A 14,240-nucleotide genomic window follows, 5' to 3' on the forward strand; every position below is an offset into this window, starting at 1 on the left:
TGGCTTTAGAAGAAGGAATGCTGGAGTAGGATTTGGGAGACCTGGAGTTTGGATCCTGTTAATGAACCAACACTGTGAAATATGATGTTGGGCAAGCCACTTAACTTTTCATTCATAAAATAACTAAAAACTGGGCACCCTCCCCACCTACACACACCCTAAAAAAAAAAAATCCCGTGGCTTTTTCCAAATCTAATAATCAATGATTTATTTCCATTAAAATCTCATTGATTATGAGCATAAACCTCACTGAATTTTGCTACTTTGTTATATAGACATCATTCAAATCTATACCAACTCTACATAAAAATGGCTAAAGAAAGAGAAATGAATCTTCAAAAAGCAGCTCACAAAATCACCTAGCATATGGGGCCAAAACCACCTAATTTGAGCTGCCTATCTATTTTAGGAAATAAAGGCTTCTCTAACGTATGCTTGTCATAGATATTAAAAGTTGAAGTAAGCACTTTGGCACTAAGAATGTAATGAATGGGAACAGGCAGGAAGTGGCGTTATTAATTCCCTAAGTGCAAGCAAAATGCACACTCTTCATTACTCGGTCTATTCTATCATTTTTGTTTCTCTAAATACTTTCAAGGCTCTTGGCTTACCCTATAGGACAAAACTGTGGCACTAAATGGTAAGATGATGGGATAAAGCAATACACATTCCACTTACATATGCTTCTCATCTCAGGTTCAGAAAGTAGCCAAGCTCTTCAGCAAGGCAGTTTTTCAAAGGTGACAGCACAGACTACTGACATGAGCCCAAAAATCCCTGCCTTCCAGTTGAAATAATCCTGTGGATTCTTTATTTAGGCTAGGCTTCTCCAGTTTACAAATGAAGAAACCAAGTCTAGAAAGATCAACTTCCTCAGGGTGAGTGAGGGGAATGCCACACTGAGTAGCACACAGGCACATAGGCAACATGGTGTAAGGTATTGAGCAAGCTCTAGAGGATGAGTCAGAACACCCAAGCTCAGGTCTGCACTTTGCTACTGCTTAGCTGAGTGGCAAAGCAACATGGTATGGGTAGAAGAAAAATTCAACAAAAATTTTGAGGTCTGCATCTTCCCCAGTTAATTACACACTAGCTATGCAGCTTTGGGCCTTGGATTCCTTGGTTGTAAAGTGGAGTTGGACTTCTACTAGAGGATTCTGAAGGTCCCTCCAGCTCTAAGACCTGGTGCTTCCATGCAAGTCCTACTTATGTGCATGTTGATGGACCTGGTCATCAGTTACCAGTGAGGGTGTTCAGCTTAGTACAGGCAGCAAGGGCAGCAAGTCTGACAATGTTGAATTCTTTTGAATGATGATTAAATGGCAGTGTAGAAAAAGGACGTTAAGTAAGAAAAAAACAAAGAACTAACCTACTTTTAGCTCGCCAGTCAGGCAAGTTAACACACTAAAAATCAAGGAGGGAGATTCACTAAAGTAAAAGAAAACAATTTTTAAGGGGAAAAAAAAAATCACAGGAGCAAAAGAAATGCAAAGTAAGTAATAAAAAAGAGAAAAATCTAAAGATGAGCAGAAACTCTATTGTAACTCTATTTTTAAAGAACTGTGGGCTTGGAAAAGAAATCCAGAAATAGCTGTAACCTACTTTATGAAATCACAAACCTGACATTCTTGTATAGCCAAAGAGGCCCCCCAAAATGGACCTTTAAATGGGTACAATGGAGGGGGGGGAAGCCAACCCATCTTTGTACAAAATTATAAGGGTACCATACTTGAGTCTGGTTGCCCTGACTAAAGAAGGAAAACCAACAAGAGGGCAATTAACATGGCCAGGGGGGTTTGAAAGGCGGTACCGATATCATATATTTCAAAAAAAGATGAAAATCCTCAAATCTTCAGCAATGAAGACCAGGTAGAGCACAATAGAAATTTATTAAATTATGAAAGGTGCAAATGTTCATCAAATCCTAGAAGAATTTCTGAAGCTTGAAAGAGATCCATTCTGGACATTAAAAAGGAAGTGTGGTGAAATCATGACTAGCCGGAATGCTCAAGCTTAGTTAATTGAATTCTCTGTTTAACCAAAGGTAGGGAAGTTTGTTTTAAGGCCTCTCTTACAGAGAAATCAGGTTTTTTAATTTAAGGACCAGAGACTATGAACTCTTGTTTTGTACCATTATATAAAATGAGACCAGAGTTTCCTCGATCCAGAGATCAGGATAGAGCTTTCTAAAGTCTGGGTAAAAATAAGGATGAAATGAACTGGAGGAAAAAAGGGAAGACCAATTAAACATTTTCTCATGTTTAAAAAGAATAAATGGGTCCATTCCAAGAGAAAAAATATTTATCCACAGAAAAGATAAGCAGGATATGAAATGCAAGCCATTTTATTTGATATAAAAGCAGAGGCACAACCTAAATTCCATCTGAACTATGGACTGCTATACAGCTCCCCGAGAATCAGCCTCCTTGCCATGTACCAAGGCCCAGTGACATAGGGAGGATCCTTCCTCACCCCGTCACCTGTACTTTTAGGGAAAGACTAAAAAATCCTAAAAAGCAAAAGATGTTGTCACACCAGAAGATCCTAATGTATGTCAAAAATAAATCCTAGATCACAGGACCTCCTCAAGTAAAAGATGAACCGACAACGTTTTTAATTCTTGTTAGTTCAAATCTATGTAGGCTAAATCACGGCTCTTAGATTATTCAATAAATTAAGGATGGCAGACATTTGTACATGTGTGTGCATGAGAATGATCTTCCAATAGTGACAGATTACCATCTGAACATCAAATCTTACTGTACAAAATTGGAGTTATAGGAAGGGTAGATGAATTAGGCTAAATTTATCATTATACATAGTCCAAAAAATATCTTTCAACTAAATCATTTCTAGTAACTTTTTGGTCTGTGGTCATTTTTCTCTTTTCAGAAAATCCAAATACTAAGTAGAACTAATTCTATGAAGACTCCTGGTTAATTAGGTGTTTATACTTAATGTTTCTCTGTGGGAACTTACATTAATAGACAAATTCATAGGGGTGACTGGGTGGCTCAATCGGTTAAGTGTCTGACTCAGTTTGGGCTCAGGTCATGATCTCATGGGTCATGAGATCAAGCCGTGCTTTGGGCTCCGTGCTAGGCCTAGAGCCTGCTTAAGATTCTCTCTCTCTCCTTCTCCCTCTGCCCCTCCCCCACCACTCACATATGTGTGCTCTCTCTCAAAAAAAAAGAATTGCCTAAAACTCTACATTGATGATGATGAATAAAGAAGCAAAAGTCATGAAAACAAAAAAATATTAACTAATGAAGAGATCTCAGATAAAAATTTCATCACTCACACAAGTCCTCCATTTTAACATGAGTTATGTTAGTATGTCAGTCTTTCAAACAAAATCATAGACTAAAGACACTGATAAATGATCTGACAGAGTTCTAACAGCTAATAACTAGAGAGTAAAAAACTGACGAGGATGAAGACAGAAAGACGGGGACAGACAAAAATAAAGGGAAAACTGACAAAGCCTTTGGTGTATTTTTTTAATGAGCCTCTTTTTATTATGTAAGTCATTCATTGACTTAATCTACAGTTTTACTGTAAAAATTGTCCATCTCCTAAAAAAGTAACATTTGATTATTTTTTCTAAGAAATTGCACATAGTTGCTATTATAATCTAAATTGTGTTGGGGCGCCTGGGTGGCACAGCGGTTAAGCGTCTGCCTTCGGCTCAGGGCGTGATCCCGGCGTTATGGGATCAAGCCCCATATCAGGCTCCTCTGCTGTGAGCCTGCTTCTTCCTCTCCCACTCCCCCTGCTTGTGTTCCCTCTCTCGCTGGCTGTCTCTATCTCTGTTGAATAAATAAATTTAAAAATCTTAAAAAATAAATAAATAAATAAATAAATTGTGTTAACTATAAGATAAAGTAAACTTATTTTTATAATTTTTGTTCCATTTTCCCAACTTAATTAAAGTCCCAGTCTAACCTTTTATTTACTATTAAAGTTTGGTTCCCATTTTAGATTGGCATCTATTATCCTGGGATAACAAGGACAGCTTGAATTAAATAGTGGTCTACCTTAAAATGTAGTTTCAAAAACATTTTATACAAATTTGTGGATATATATGAATTTAATAAGAAAATAGGGCATGATAACAATCTTCTAAACCTAACAGAAGATCATATATACTCTCATAAAATATCCCTTGATATCATCAGTATGAAAATACTTGACTAGCTTGAATGCAAATCAGACCAAGTTCAGATTCTATTCAGTGTAACAATGTTTTTACAGGATTATTTCATGATCTTCACAAAGATTTTTAAACATTGGGTTTAGAAAATTCACTATCATCAACAGAATATTTTCAGAGTAACTAATAAATGAGATTAATGAGAGCTATATGACAATAAGGATATTATGATGAAACTCTATTTTTATTAGAATTGTCCTGACTGAAATTTAAGGTGATAAAATGGTTCAGAATTAAGTGGTTTCCACAGGGGTTGAATGGACATTCTCATCTGTACTGAACTACCTATGTGCATTTCACATTCCAAAAGGATTGTTCACCACACACATTCCCTTACTTCTATTAAGCAAGATTCTACTCAGGTAAGAGGAAAAGGGTAAAGGCAGAAAAGAAGAGTACAAGATCTTCCAGGGACAGCTGAAAACAGTAGGGAAGTGTGCCTAAAACAGAACAGGAACTAAAAAGTTACAAATAATTCCATGTCTTCAGATTCTATCACAGAAATGTTAAGGAAGTATTCCTCCAGAAATATATATGGGCGTACCTACAAAGGTGTCCATCTGCAAGGTGGATGGGTGATAAGGCTGCATGTCCGTAAGGTAGGATAACTGATAATGGTCTGGCAGAGATGAGGGCAGAGGGGATTCATGCTTTGTCAGCACACAGAAATGTAGGCTGAGCAAATGTTTCATATAATGTCTAGACTATTCATACACTTTCTGGATGCCACACCTAGAAACGATGTCTCTTGCCTCAAAATTATTCAAATTCATTCAGGTACTGACTTCTTTCTTTCTTTCTTTTCTTTTTTAAAGATTTTATTTACGTATTTGACAGAGAGCACAGTAGGGGGAGCTGGACAGGGAGAAGCAGGCTCTCCGCTGAGCAGGGAGCCCCATGTGGGGCTCGACCCCAGGACCCGGGATCATGACCCAAGTGGAAGGCAGATGCCCAAGCGGCTGAGCCACCCAGACACCCCAGGCACTGACTGCTTTCTACTCCGTTTTACTGCTATATATTTACAGGTCTTAATTCTACTAAGCTTCCTGAAATTACCCACACCTGATTTACCTTCATGTCTCTTACAGCACTTGGCTCAGTGCTCAATAAATTTCAACAGATACGCTATTGATTACCACTCTAAAGGTATCAGCACACAGGTACAGACATATTGTTTAACTGAAGTTAAGAACTGGTATGCACAGAACAGAGATTGTGAAGAATATGGCACTTCGTTGTTGTTTTTTTTTTTTTTTTAAAGCAATGGCATACATGACCTAGATTGTACTGCCTATCAAAAACTTCATGACAATTATTATTTTTGGTGGTAACCGATGCTTGACAATGTGCCTTACGAGATGAATGCACAGCCAGAAGTCTTTACACGAAGGCAAAGGTTATGCTTTGATCTACTGTTGCAACCACTCTTTTTAGTAGATCATCATTTGTCTCTTGGCCACCTGTGGTTAGCCCAAAGCCACTGCTCAAAGAGCTCATTGCCAATGGTCTCAGAGTGGACTGGCCTGGGGCTATTGTTTCCTGTTAGACTTCAGGTACAGCATTTGAAACAGGTTTTTTTTTTTTTTTTCTTTAGAACAAGCTAAAAGCTTTTTTTTTTTTTTTTTTGCCTTCTCTTTAAGGCTGGCAAGAAAGTGGCTGCTAAGGGTCTCCCAGATGATGTGATGTGCTCCACATAACCAGCACATGAGAGGTGGGTTATATCAAATACTACTGAATCTACCCCCAGGATTTTGTGAGCCCTTTTTATTATTTAATGTTTGCCAAGTGTCTAAAGTAGGAGTGATGAAACTGTTCACAAACATAGAGGCTGCTGTGTTACAGTACTTAGTCAATGTGTGCTGACAGAGGTAGGCTATGACTGTTATTGTCATACTTCCAGTTAGATAGGAAAGTTAATGCTATGCCTCTTAGCACTATTTTTCACAAAGCAGGTTATGATTCAGTGGTAAAAATCAATGTTATCTGATGCCACAAATAGGCATTTATGTGAATTTATATGAGCAGGAAAGAACAGAAAATGAAGAACCTCACGTTAGTGTAATAGTTTTGTGACATTTTTGCTTCAGTTATATATAGGACATTATGTATGTAGATACTGGATTAGAATGTAAAAAAATATTTCTGTGGGTCTCTGTAGAAAAAAAAAATTGGGGAAATGCTGCCTAGAGCTTCTGAAAGGTCACGTGTGCCTTTGTGGTAAATTTTTCTACTTGGCTATCTTTAGATGCCCAATAGTCTAGATTTAAAACCTAATGAACTACTGAAACGCTTTATTTGTTTATATTTTGTAGGTTACTTTTTTTTTAGTGCTTTATTTTAAATTTTCTTGCCCAGCATAGGGTAATTTTAATGCTCCATCTGAAATGGTCTGGATGTAACCAAGGACTCCAACTATGCTATTTCTTCTTGAAAAGCTTTTATTCTTCCAATGAGTTATTTTAAATATAAAATCACTTTCTTGATACTATCTACATACCACTTATTCTTGTATTTCTAAATGACTAGAAACCGGAGATCACAGTAACCAATACCAAAGCCCTTCAAACAGCACTTACTATTTGTGTGAACTCACAAAAGTATTTATTTCAAATCAGCTTTCTCATTTTAATAATATTTAGGAATAGCAGAAATAGCATGCCTTCTACCCAGCGTTTGAGGCAAGATTTCTACAATGCTGACTGTACCTTAAAATATAAGATAAATTTTCTAATATAATGAGATACGGAAAGATTTACACAGAAGGAGCCAAATGTTTCGAAGCAAAGCATGATAATACATAAGTTACACTCACTTTCTGAGATGGGGACTTTAACATTTCAGGAACAAAGTCTAGTTAGCTAGATGCCATCTCTTCCACATTCTATTCACAAAGACTAAATACAAAAAGGAAAAATATATATATATGTATATATATATACCTTCGCTGTCCTTGAATTTCTTGATTGCCACAATTTCATGTGTTTCCTGCAAAGGAAAAAAGAGGCAGAAAGTCATTTTCCAGTGTTTTTGAAATTGGGAATCCCAATTGTCTGGGGGTATATTCAGGGACAGAACAGCAAGAAACCGGAGAGTAAATAAATAAATCCTCTTCTTTCCCAGCCCCTCATTCCCTGGTTCCAAAATTCTCCTTCTTACCACCCTACAGACATTTTCAGAAGAGGGGGAAAAAAAAGAGTAACGGGGAGAGAGAAGGTGACCAAGAGCGGAGATGGTGATAGACCACGGACAAACCAGAAGTGTCGATGACTTGAGGCTACACAAAAATGCCAGGATGACTGACAATATAATATACCATCATCTGCACTTCCTTCTAAACTCAGGGACACATTTTAATTGGGCTCCTATAGCACAGAAAAGGCTTCTACAATACTCGGTAGTTGATGGTAGCAGAATTCCCCTTGAAAGTCTCCTCCCTTCACTTAACTTTTCCTTACAGACCTATCTAGTTCACTAGTTCTCCCCTACTGATGGTCATTTCAAATCCAAAGAGAGACAAACATCTGCTGCCAAATACCAATCACTACCTCCCCTCCTGCCCTTCTTTCACTCTCCCGAACAGAAGGAGTTTGTGAGCAGAAACCTACTTTAAACTGAAACATTTCAAAAAAGATAAGGGCTGGAAAGGAAATGGAAATGCTCAGAACTAAGCACCATGAGGTTAAATAACTCATGTCTAATTCTGGTCTATAAAAGGAATAAAAAAAAGCTTTTGGCAAAATAACATATAGATTCTTCAAAGCCAACATGTTATATAGAAAGGTCTTCTGAATGACTCAGGTCTGCTTTTTTGTACTCTAAGTGGGTATACTTTGAGATCTGTAGGAGCAAATCTTTTAATAAAAGATTTTCCCTGCATCAAAACAAAGGATTTAAAAATGCACACAATAACAGGCAATAACCAACAAGGTACAAATCATTAACTTATTAAAAATAAACACTTTAGTTGTTAATAAAAGCAAAGGGGGTTCATGAAAGCGGGGTGGGGGGGTGACCATTTTAATTCTTATGCTCAACAACAAACCCTGAATCGTAACTAGGTCTGTAAAATCAAACCCTTTCTGTTTCTCACCTGCCCCTTGAAATAAGAAGAAAATATCAGCTTTCATCTTTGTTATAGGGAAAAAAAATTCAACTGAAAGTGCTATAGGCTACTGAGGAAAAAGGTTCTTAAGAGTATTACATTTTTGTTGTTAATGGAGGATTGATAGAATTGTAGAGTACAGACAGCTTCTGGGATACAATTTATTTGTACTCAGCCTTCCAGGTACTTTCTGATATTGGAAGTGTTTCATTATTGGGAAGAAATAACTGCAAATTCAAAGTGATATGGGGGATGATCAGCTAGAATATTAGTACAGGTAGTACCAGGTAACTCTGCTAGGTATGCTACTCCCTCTTAACACAGTGATAACCATTTTCTTACTCTGCTCCTTTTCAAAAGGCTCTAGCCAGCAACCTACGAATGGCATAAGAGGAAGAACAAACACTATCAGGAAACTTGGCTCCAGGCACAAAGAGGCAGCATGATATGCACCCAGAAAGAGAGTAAAACTGCTCACATTTCAGGGCACCTGGGTGGCTCAGTCAGTTAAGCATCTGCCTTCGACTCAGGTCATGATCTCACGGTCCTGGGATCGAGCCCTGTGTCGAGCCCCATACCGGGTTCCCTGCTCAGCGAGGAGTCTGCTTCTCCCTCTACCCTTCCCCCTGCTCTCTAATAAATAAAAATAAAATCTTAAAAAAAAAAAACTGTTCACATTTCAGCTGAGAGATCTTCCAAGTCATGTTTCCTCCCATATTGCACTCTAAACGGAGTCCCAAGGCATCTTTTTTAATTTAAATTTAATTAACATATACTGTAGTATTGGTTTCAGAGGTAGAGGTCAATGATTCATCAGTCTTATATAAAATACCCAGTGCTCATTACATCACATGCCAAGGCATCTTTTTATTGCATCCTAAGTGTTAACTTTGTCTGATTTTACAAAAGCTCTTGCTTATTAGTTCAAATTCACCCATGATAGGACTACAAGTTTACATTTACAACAAACTTATTTACATCATCTTAAAGAAAGAAATTGATTAACTTCTGGCATCTCACAAATAGAATTCACTGTATAAAACAGTTGCCTGAAAATGCGTGAAATAAAATGAAACGTTTAGTCTTTCATTTATCCTTTCACCAATACCATGGAACTCCTGTCTCAACATACACACACTCTCTCTCTCATTCACTCAATGCAGTTTATATATTTACTTAAAGAATGAAGCCAAACAGATGAAGTTTTCTACATAAAATTAATTCAATGTTTAGTGGAAACTACGTGCATTTAAGAGCAGAAGATGCTAGAAAGAATTTAACATTTCACTTTTATTCAAGCTGCTTACAAAAATAATACAAACTCATTAAAGAAAACAAAATATAAAAGGCATAGCCCTTGTTAGCATTTTGGTTTATATTTTCCTAGTAAATTTTTCTCGAATTGTAATAGTAATATTGTGTATGGTGTTACATGTTTTTATTTCACTTGATACTGTATGAGAAAGATTTTAACCTGTCATTACATAATTTTTAAAATCATTATTTTTTAATGGATTGTTTAACTGACAATGAACATACTTTGACATCTGTGTCTTTATTTCCATAGAGTAAATTCTGCAGGTGATGTATCTGAGTCAAATGGTACGAACATTAAAGGCTACTAATACTGCCAAAACGGATATCCAAAAATATATGATTTCACAGTTCCCTTCAGCAATATATAAGAACACCCACCCACTCTTTAACCATAGCCAACAGGTGAGTTCAGAGAAGTTTCTATCAACCGGTTAAGTAAAAAAAAGTCTACTAAGCTTAATATTTTTCTTGATGATTCATGGATGTGAACCTGTTGCCAAATTTTGTTACAAATATCTTCCCCAGATTGTTGTGGTCATTAAATTATTTAGGGTTTGTTTGTTGTTGAATATAACGTATAATTACATAGTCACATGTATTGATATATGCTTTATGTCCACTACTTTTGTGTTCAAAGTCCTTACTTAGCCTGAGTATGGTTATATTCATCCACATTTATGTCTCAATATTTTAATGATTTAACTTATTTCCTTAAGTCTTTATCCACCTGTCATTTGATATATGACATGGTGAGGGAATCTATGTTTAATATAGTTCTAAATACTTAATCAATTTTCCCCATACTCTTTACCATGGATTTTTAGTTCTTTGTTGTACCTTAGCATTCTTACATATATGCTCCAGATTTTCTTTCAGAGCTTTCTGGTCTAGTCTACATGATTCATCTGTTGATTCTTATGTTAGAACCAATTTAAATTATTATGACCTGTTTATTTTTTATTTATTTTTATTTGAGAGAGAGCACGCATGAGCAGAAGGAGGAGCAGAGGGGGAGGGAAAAGGAGGGGGAAATAATCTTAAGTGGACTTTATGCTGAGCCCTACATGGGACTCGATCCCACAACCCTGAGATCATGACCTGAGCTGAAACCACAAGTCGGATGCTTAACCTACTGAGCCACACAGGTGCCCCTACTGTGACTTGTTTTAAATTAATCTGGGATTATAGACCCTGGTTCTTCTTTTACCATTTTGTCAAATTTATTTTTGAGAATAGATTTGGCTGTTGTTTTTAATTTATAATTATACACACATGAGCAATTATATGTAATCTATATTTCTTTATGTATTTTATTGGCTTCAGTCTTTACCTCTAGTCCTTTTCTACTGTGGTTTTCACATTTTTTTGTAGAGCTCAATTTGCATTAAGTTTTTGTTCAATGTGCATCTTTGAGTGGCTTTCTGAGGAAGTACCTTATTTTCCAAGTCATTACATGTGTGCAAGTCCTCACACATGAATGGCAACTTGGCAGGCATAGAATTCTTGGGAAGGCAACCTTATGTTCTCCACCATCTTCAGGATCCCTGTAAAGCTGTATGCACTGCAAAGCCCTGGAAAGTGCCACTCACATCACAGACATTGCAGGTTTGTATGTTTATTAAAGCAACTTTCCAGCACATAGGAGTAAAAAGCCTGTAACAAAATCCATATACTACTTCTTCTCTATACACTTTTTTCTCCTTCCAAGAAGAAAATGAAGTCTGAGGACAATTTGATTTTTGTTTCAGCATGGATAACTTTGTTTCTACCTAGATACTATCAGGACTTTTCCTTTTCCTTGGAATAAAAATTTTAAATTACCAGAATATATCTAGAAGAGAGTGGGGTAGGGGTGGGGGTTGAACTAATATTATCTGGAAATCAATGAAATTAGAAAAGTTTTCTTCTAGCAACCTTAAATGTTTCTACACCTGTTTTCCTAATATTTTTTACTAGATACCTTATAACTTTTTTTTTTTAAGATTTTATTTATTTATTTGACAGAGAGAGAGAGACAGCCAGCGAGAGAGGGAACACAAGCAGGGGGAGTGGGAGAGGAAGAAGCAGGCTCCCAGCGGAGGAGCCCAATGTGGGGCCCGATTCCAGGACTCTGGGATCACACCCTGAGCCGAAGGCAGACGCTTAACGACTGAGTGACCCAGGCGTCCCGAGACCTTGCAACTTTTAGGTTGGATCTTTCATAGTTGCTTTGTATGTTTTATTCACTACTGCATAAGTGCCTAGAATAGCAGGCACATAGTAGGTTCAATAAATATTTCATGAGTGAATTAAACAAAACTGCTACATCAATTTTTTTCTTTTACTTCCTCCATTTTAGGTTTCTCTATCTTATTTCAGCTGACTTTGACTTCAGCAATTTTTGCCTTGTTTCAGCTTGTTCTCACTATAGAGGTCATATCCTCCTGGCTCTCCTTCAGGAGACTGCATCTACTTGTTACAAAACATCATTTTTAGAACTATGTGTTGCTTCTAAATCTTCAGAACAATGTTTTCTTTATCTTCCCATGTCTTTTCATAAGGTACACATCCCTGCTTTTTTTTTTTTTTTTTTTTTTAACTCATCCCTATTAAGATTGGAACAGATTCACTAGGCCTGGCACCCGAAAGGCTACTTGGGTTTTTTTTCAGCCACCTGGGCTTCAAAAGCAGATTGATGCACCTGAGCTCAATGTCAAAACCTGGATTCCCAGCAAATATTCTTCTCATTGGGCTGGCTGGGCTGAGGCTGGATCATCTGTGCAGGGTTGTCAGAATAGGCTGTTTGCTGAACTCACACTTCCTAGCACACCCTGTTCCCTCTCCTCTCCTCTACATTCACCACACCTTGCAGGGGGTCTGTGAATCCTAGGATGCAACTTGCTGCTTCCAATCCTTCTCTGCTTCTTGCCATACTGTATTTGGGGTGCTTAGTCTCTGAAAAGATCTGGCAATACAGGTGCTGATGTGGGCTAATTGGGGGACATGATGTGGGCTAATTGGGGGACAGAGAACTCCCGGGTCAAATGACAGTTACCACCATGCGATGGCTGCCTGTTTCCGGCTCCAGCGGGCATGGGTCCAACCAAGCCTTTTGCTACTCCGTTTTGACAGTCTGCCCTAGTCTGGTTCAGAAAGTAGAATAAGGAGCATGAAGTTCAAGGCTGTATTTTTCAATCCATCTCCCTGGACTTTGCCAATAATCTTCAATTTTTAGTTTCTTAATTTACAGAAATTTTATGAGTTTTTGGATTTTTAAAATCTCTTCATGGGTATTTAATGGAGAGGTAAAAGATGATACACCAAGTTTTATTACTTGTACTACCACCCTGAGATGCTACACATAATGTGGGTGTAGACAAAGAAGAAAAATATATGAAAAACAGCTCTAAAGAACTGTGTTTTAAATTCAGTTTATTCACAAAAAGCATGCCATTGCCCCCACAACGTCTGCAACAGAATGTCACCAGCTGTAGTCAGCATGATAGGCATAATTTTCTACTTGTTTCAGTATCTTACTTTGTTTAAAAAATGAGTTAGTTAAAAGCTGACATTTTGAACAACAAACTAAGGATGGGATAAAATATATAAGTAAACCACTAATGATAATTCCATACCTCACCCTTAATTTTGTCTCAAAAATGGAATCATATTACTTTGGAATGCAAAAAGATAAAGGTTCCTAAATTGTGCTATCTTCATGTGTGAACAAGCTATATCAAGGCATTTAACATTTACCAAAATAAATTTCCTCAGCTGAAAAAAAAAATTAGAGAATGAAAAATAAATTTTATGAGTAGTAAAAAATAGAAAAATATCCAAAGGACCTATATTTCTTCTAGTATTCTCAAGATCTCCACCCGATAAAAATCATGCCTCAATCACTGAACAACCATCCTGGACACAGCGACTTGTAACAAAAACTTACTCCTAAACCTCCCTAGTCATTGGTTTATGGCCAGAATCAACTGTTCCTTAAAATGTTGGCAAAGCAACTAACTGGTATTAACAATCATAAAATTTACTAAGTTATTTAAAATGCAGTTACATAACTTGATTTAATTATGCTCTGGAACAGTGAATTCTCTATATTGATCATACACTCTCTAAGGAAGTATCAGGAATCATTATTTTAAATGTTTTGCTCTGTAATTTAAAATATCTAATATGCATTATAAAAGAAAACAAAATATAAGTGATTTTAGTTTACTATTTGTGGATTCCAAAGGTTATACTATACAATTCATTCTGTAATTAATTACTCCTGAGGAAGCCATTCCTTGGGAGAAATTATTTCTTCATCCAAATAGCAGGAAATACAATTTGACACTAAAGTATTTTAAAATATCTCAATCCATGATTTGTATGTAAATATCCCAAATGTCTGAAGTTCTTTTACAGACTGGCATGCGCCTCCTTCAGCAGGGGCAAAACCCTACAACCGTAGGCACTGTTACCAGATAGACCAATATGGTACCTGAAAAAGCAAGCTTTATTTTAGATTATTTAAGTACTTTGCGCCCCTCATTCAATCCTCAAATCACTCTCTGAAGAGGATCTTACCATTATGCTCATTTTATAGATGAGGATATACTGAGTTGGGGGGGGGTT

At 36.9% G+C, this 14,240-nt stretch overlaps 1 protein-coding gene across 3 annotated transcripts in view; it reads right to left on the bottom strand.

The window, feature by feature from the left end:
• CDKL5 (cyclin dependent kinase like 5) overlaps positions 1-14,240 on the bottom strand; it is a 198,889-nt gene that overhangs the window by 56,612 nt on the left and 128,037 nt on the right. For all 3 annotated transcript variants that reach the window (XM_045778028.2, XM_087859815.1, XM_087859816.1), the window contains exon 4: positions 7,153-7,198. In XM_045778028.2, the coding sequence (XP_045633984.1) occupies positions 7,153-7,198 (46 nt within the window). The remainder of the gene's footprint in view (positions 1-7,152; positions 7,199-14,240) is intronic.

Source organism: Ursus americanus, chromosome X (genome assembly GCF_024610735.1).
Source record: "Ursus americanus isolate L20-20 chromosome X, mUrsAme1.1.p, whole genome shotgun sequence".
Classification (NCBI taxonomy): Eukaryota; Metazoa; Chordata; class Mammalia; order Carnivora; family Ursidae; genus Ursus; species Ursus americanus.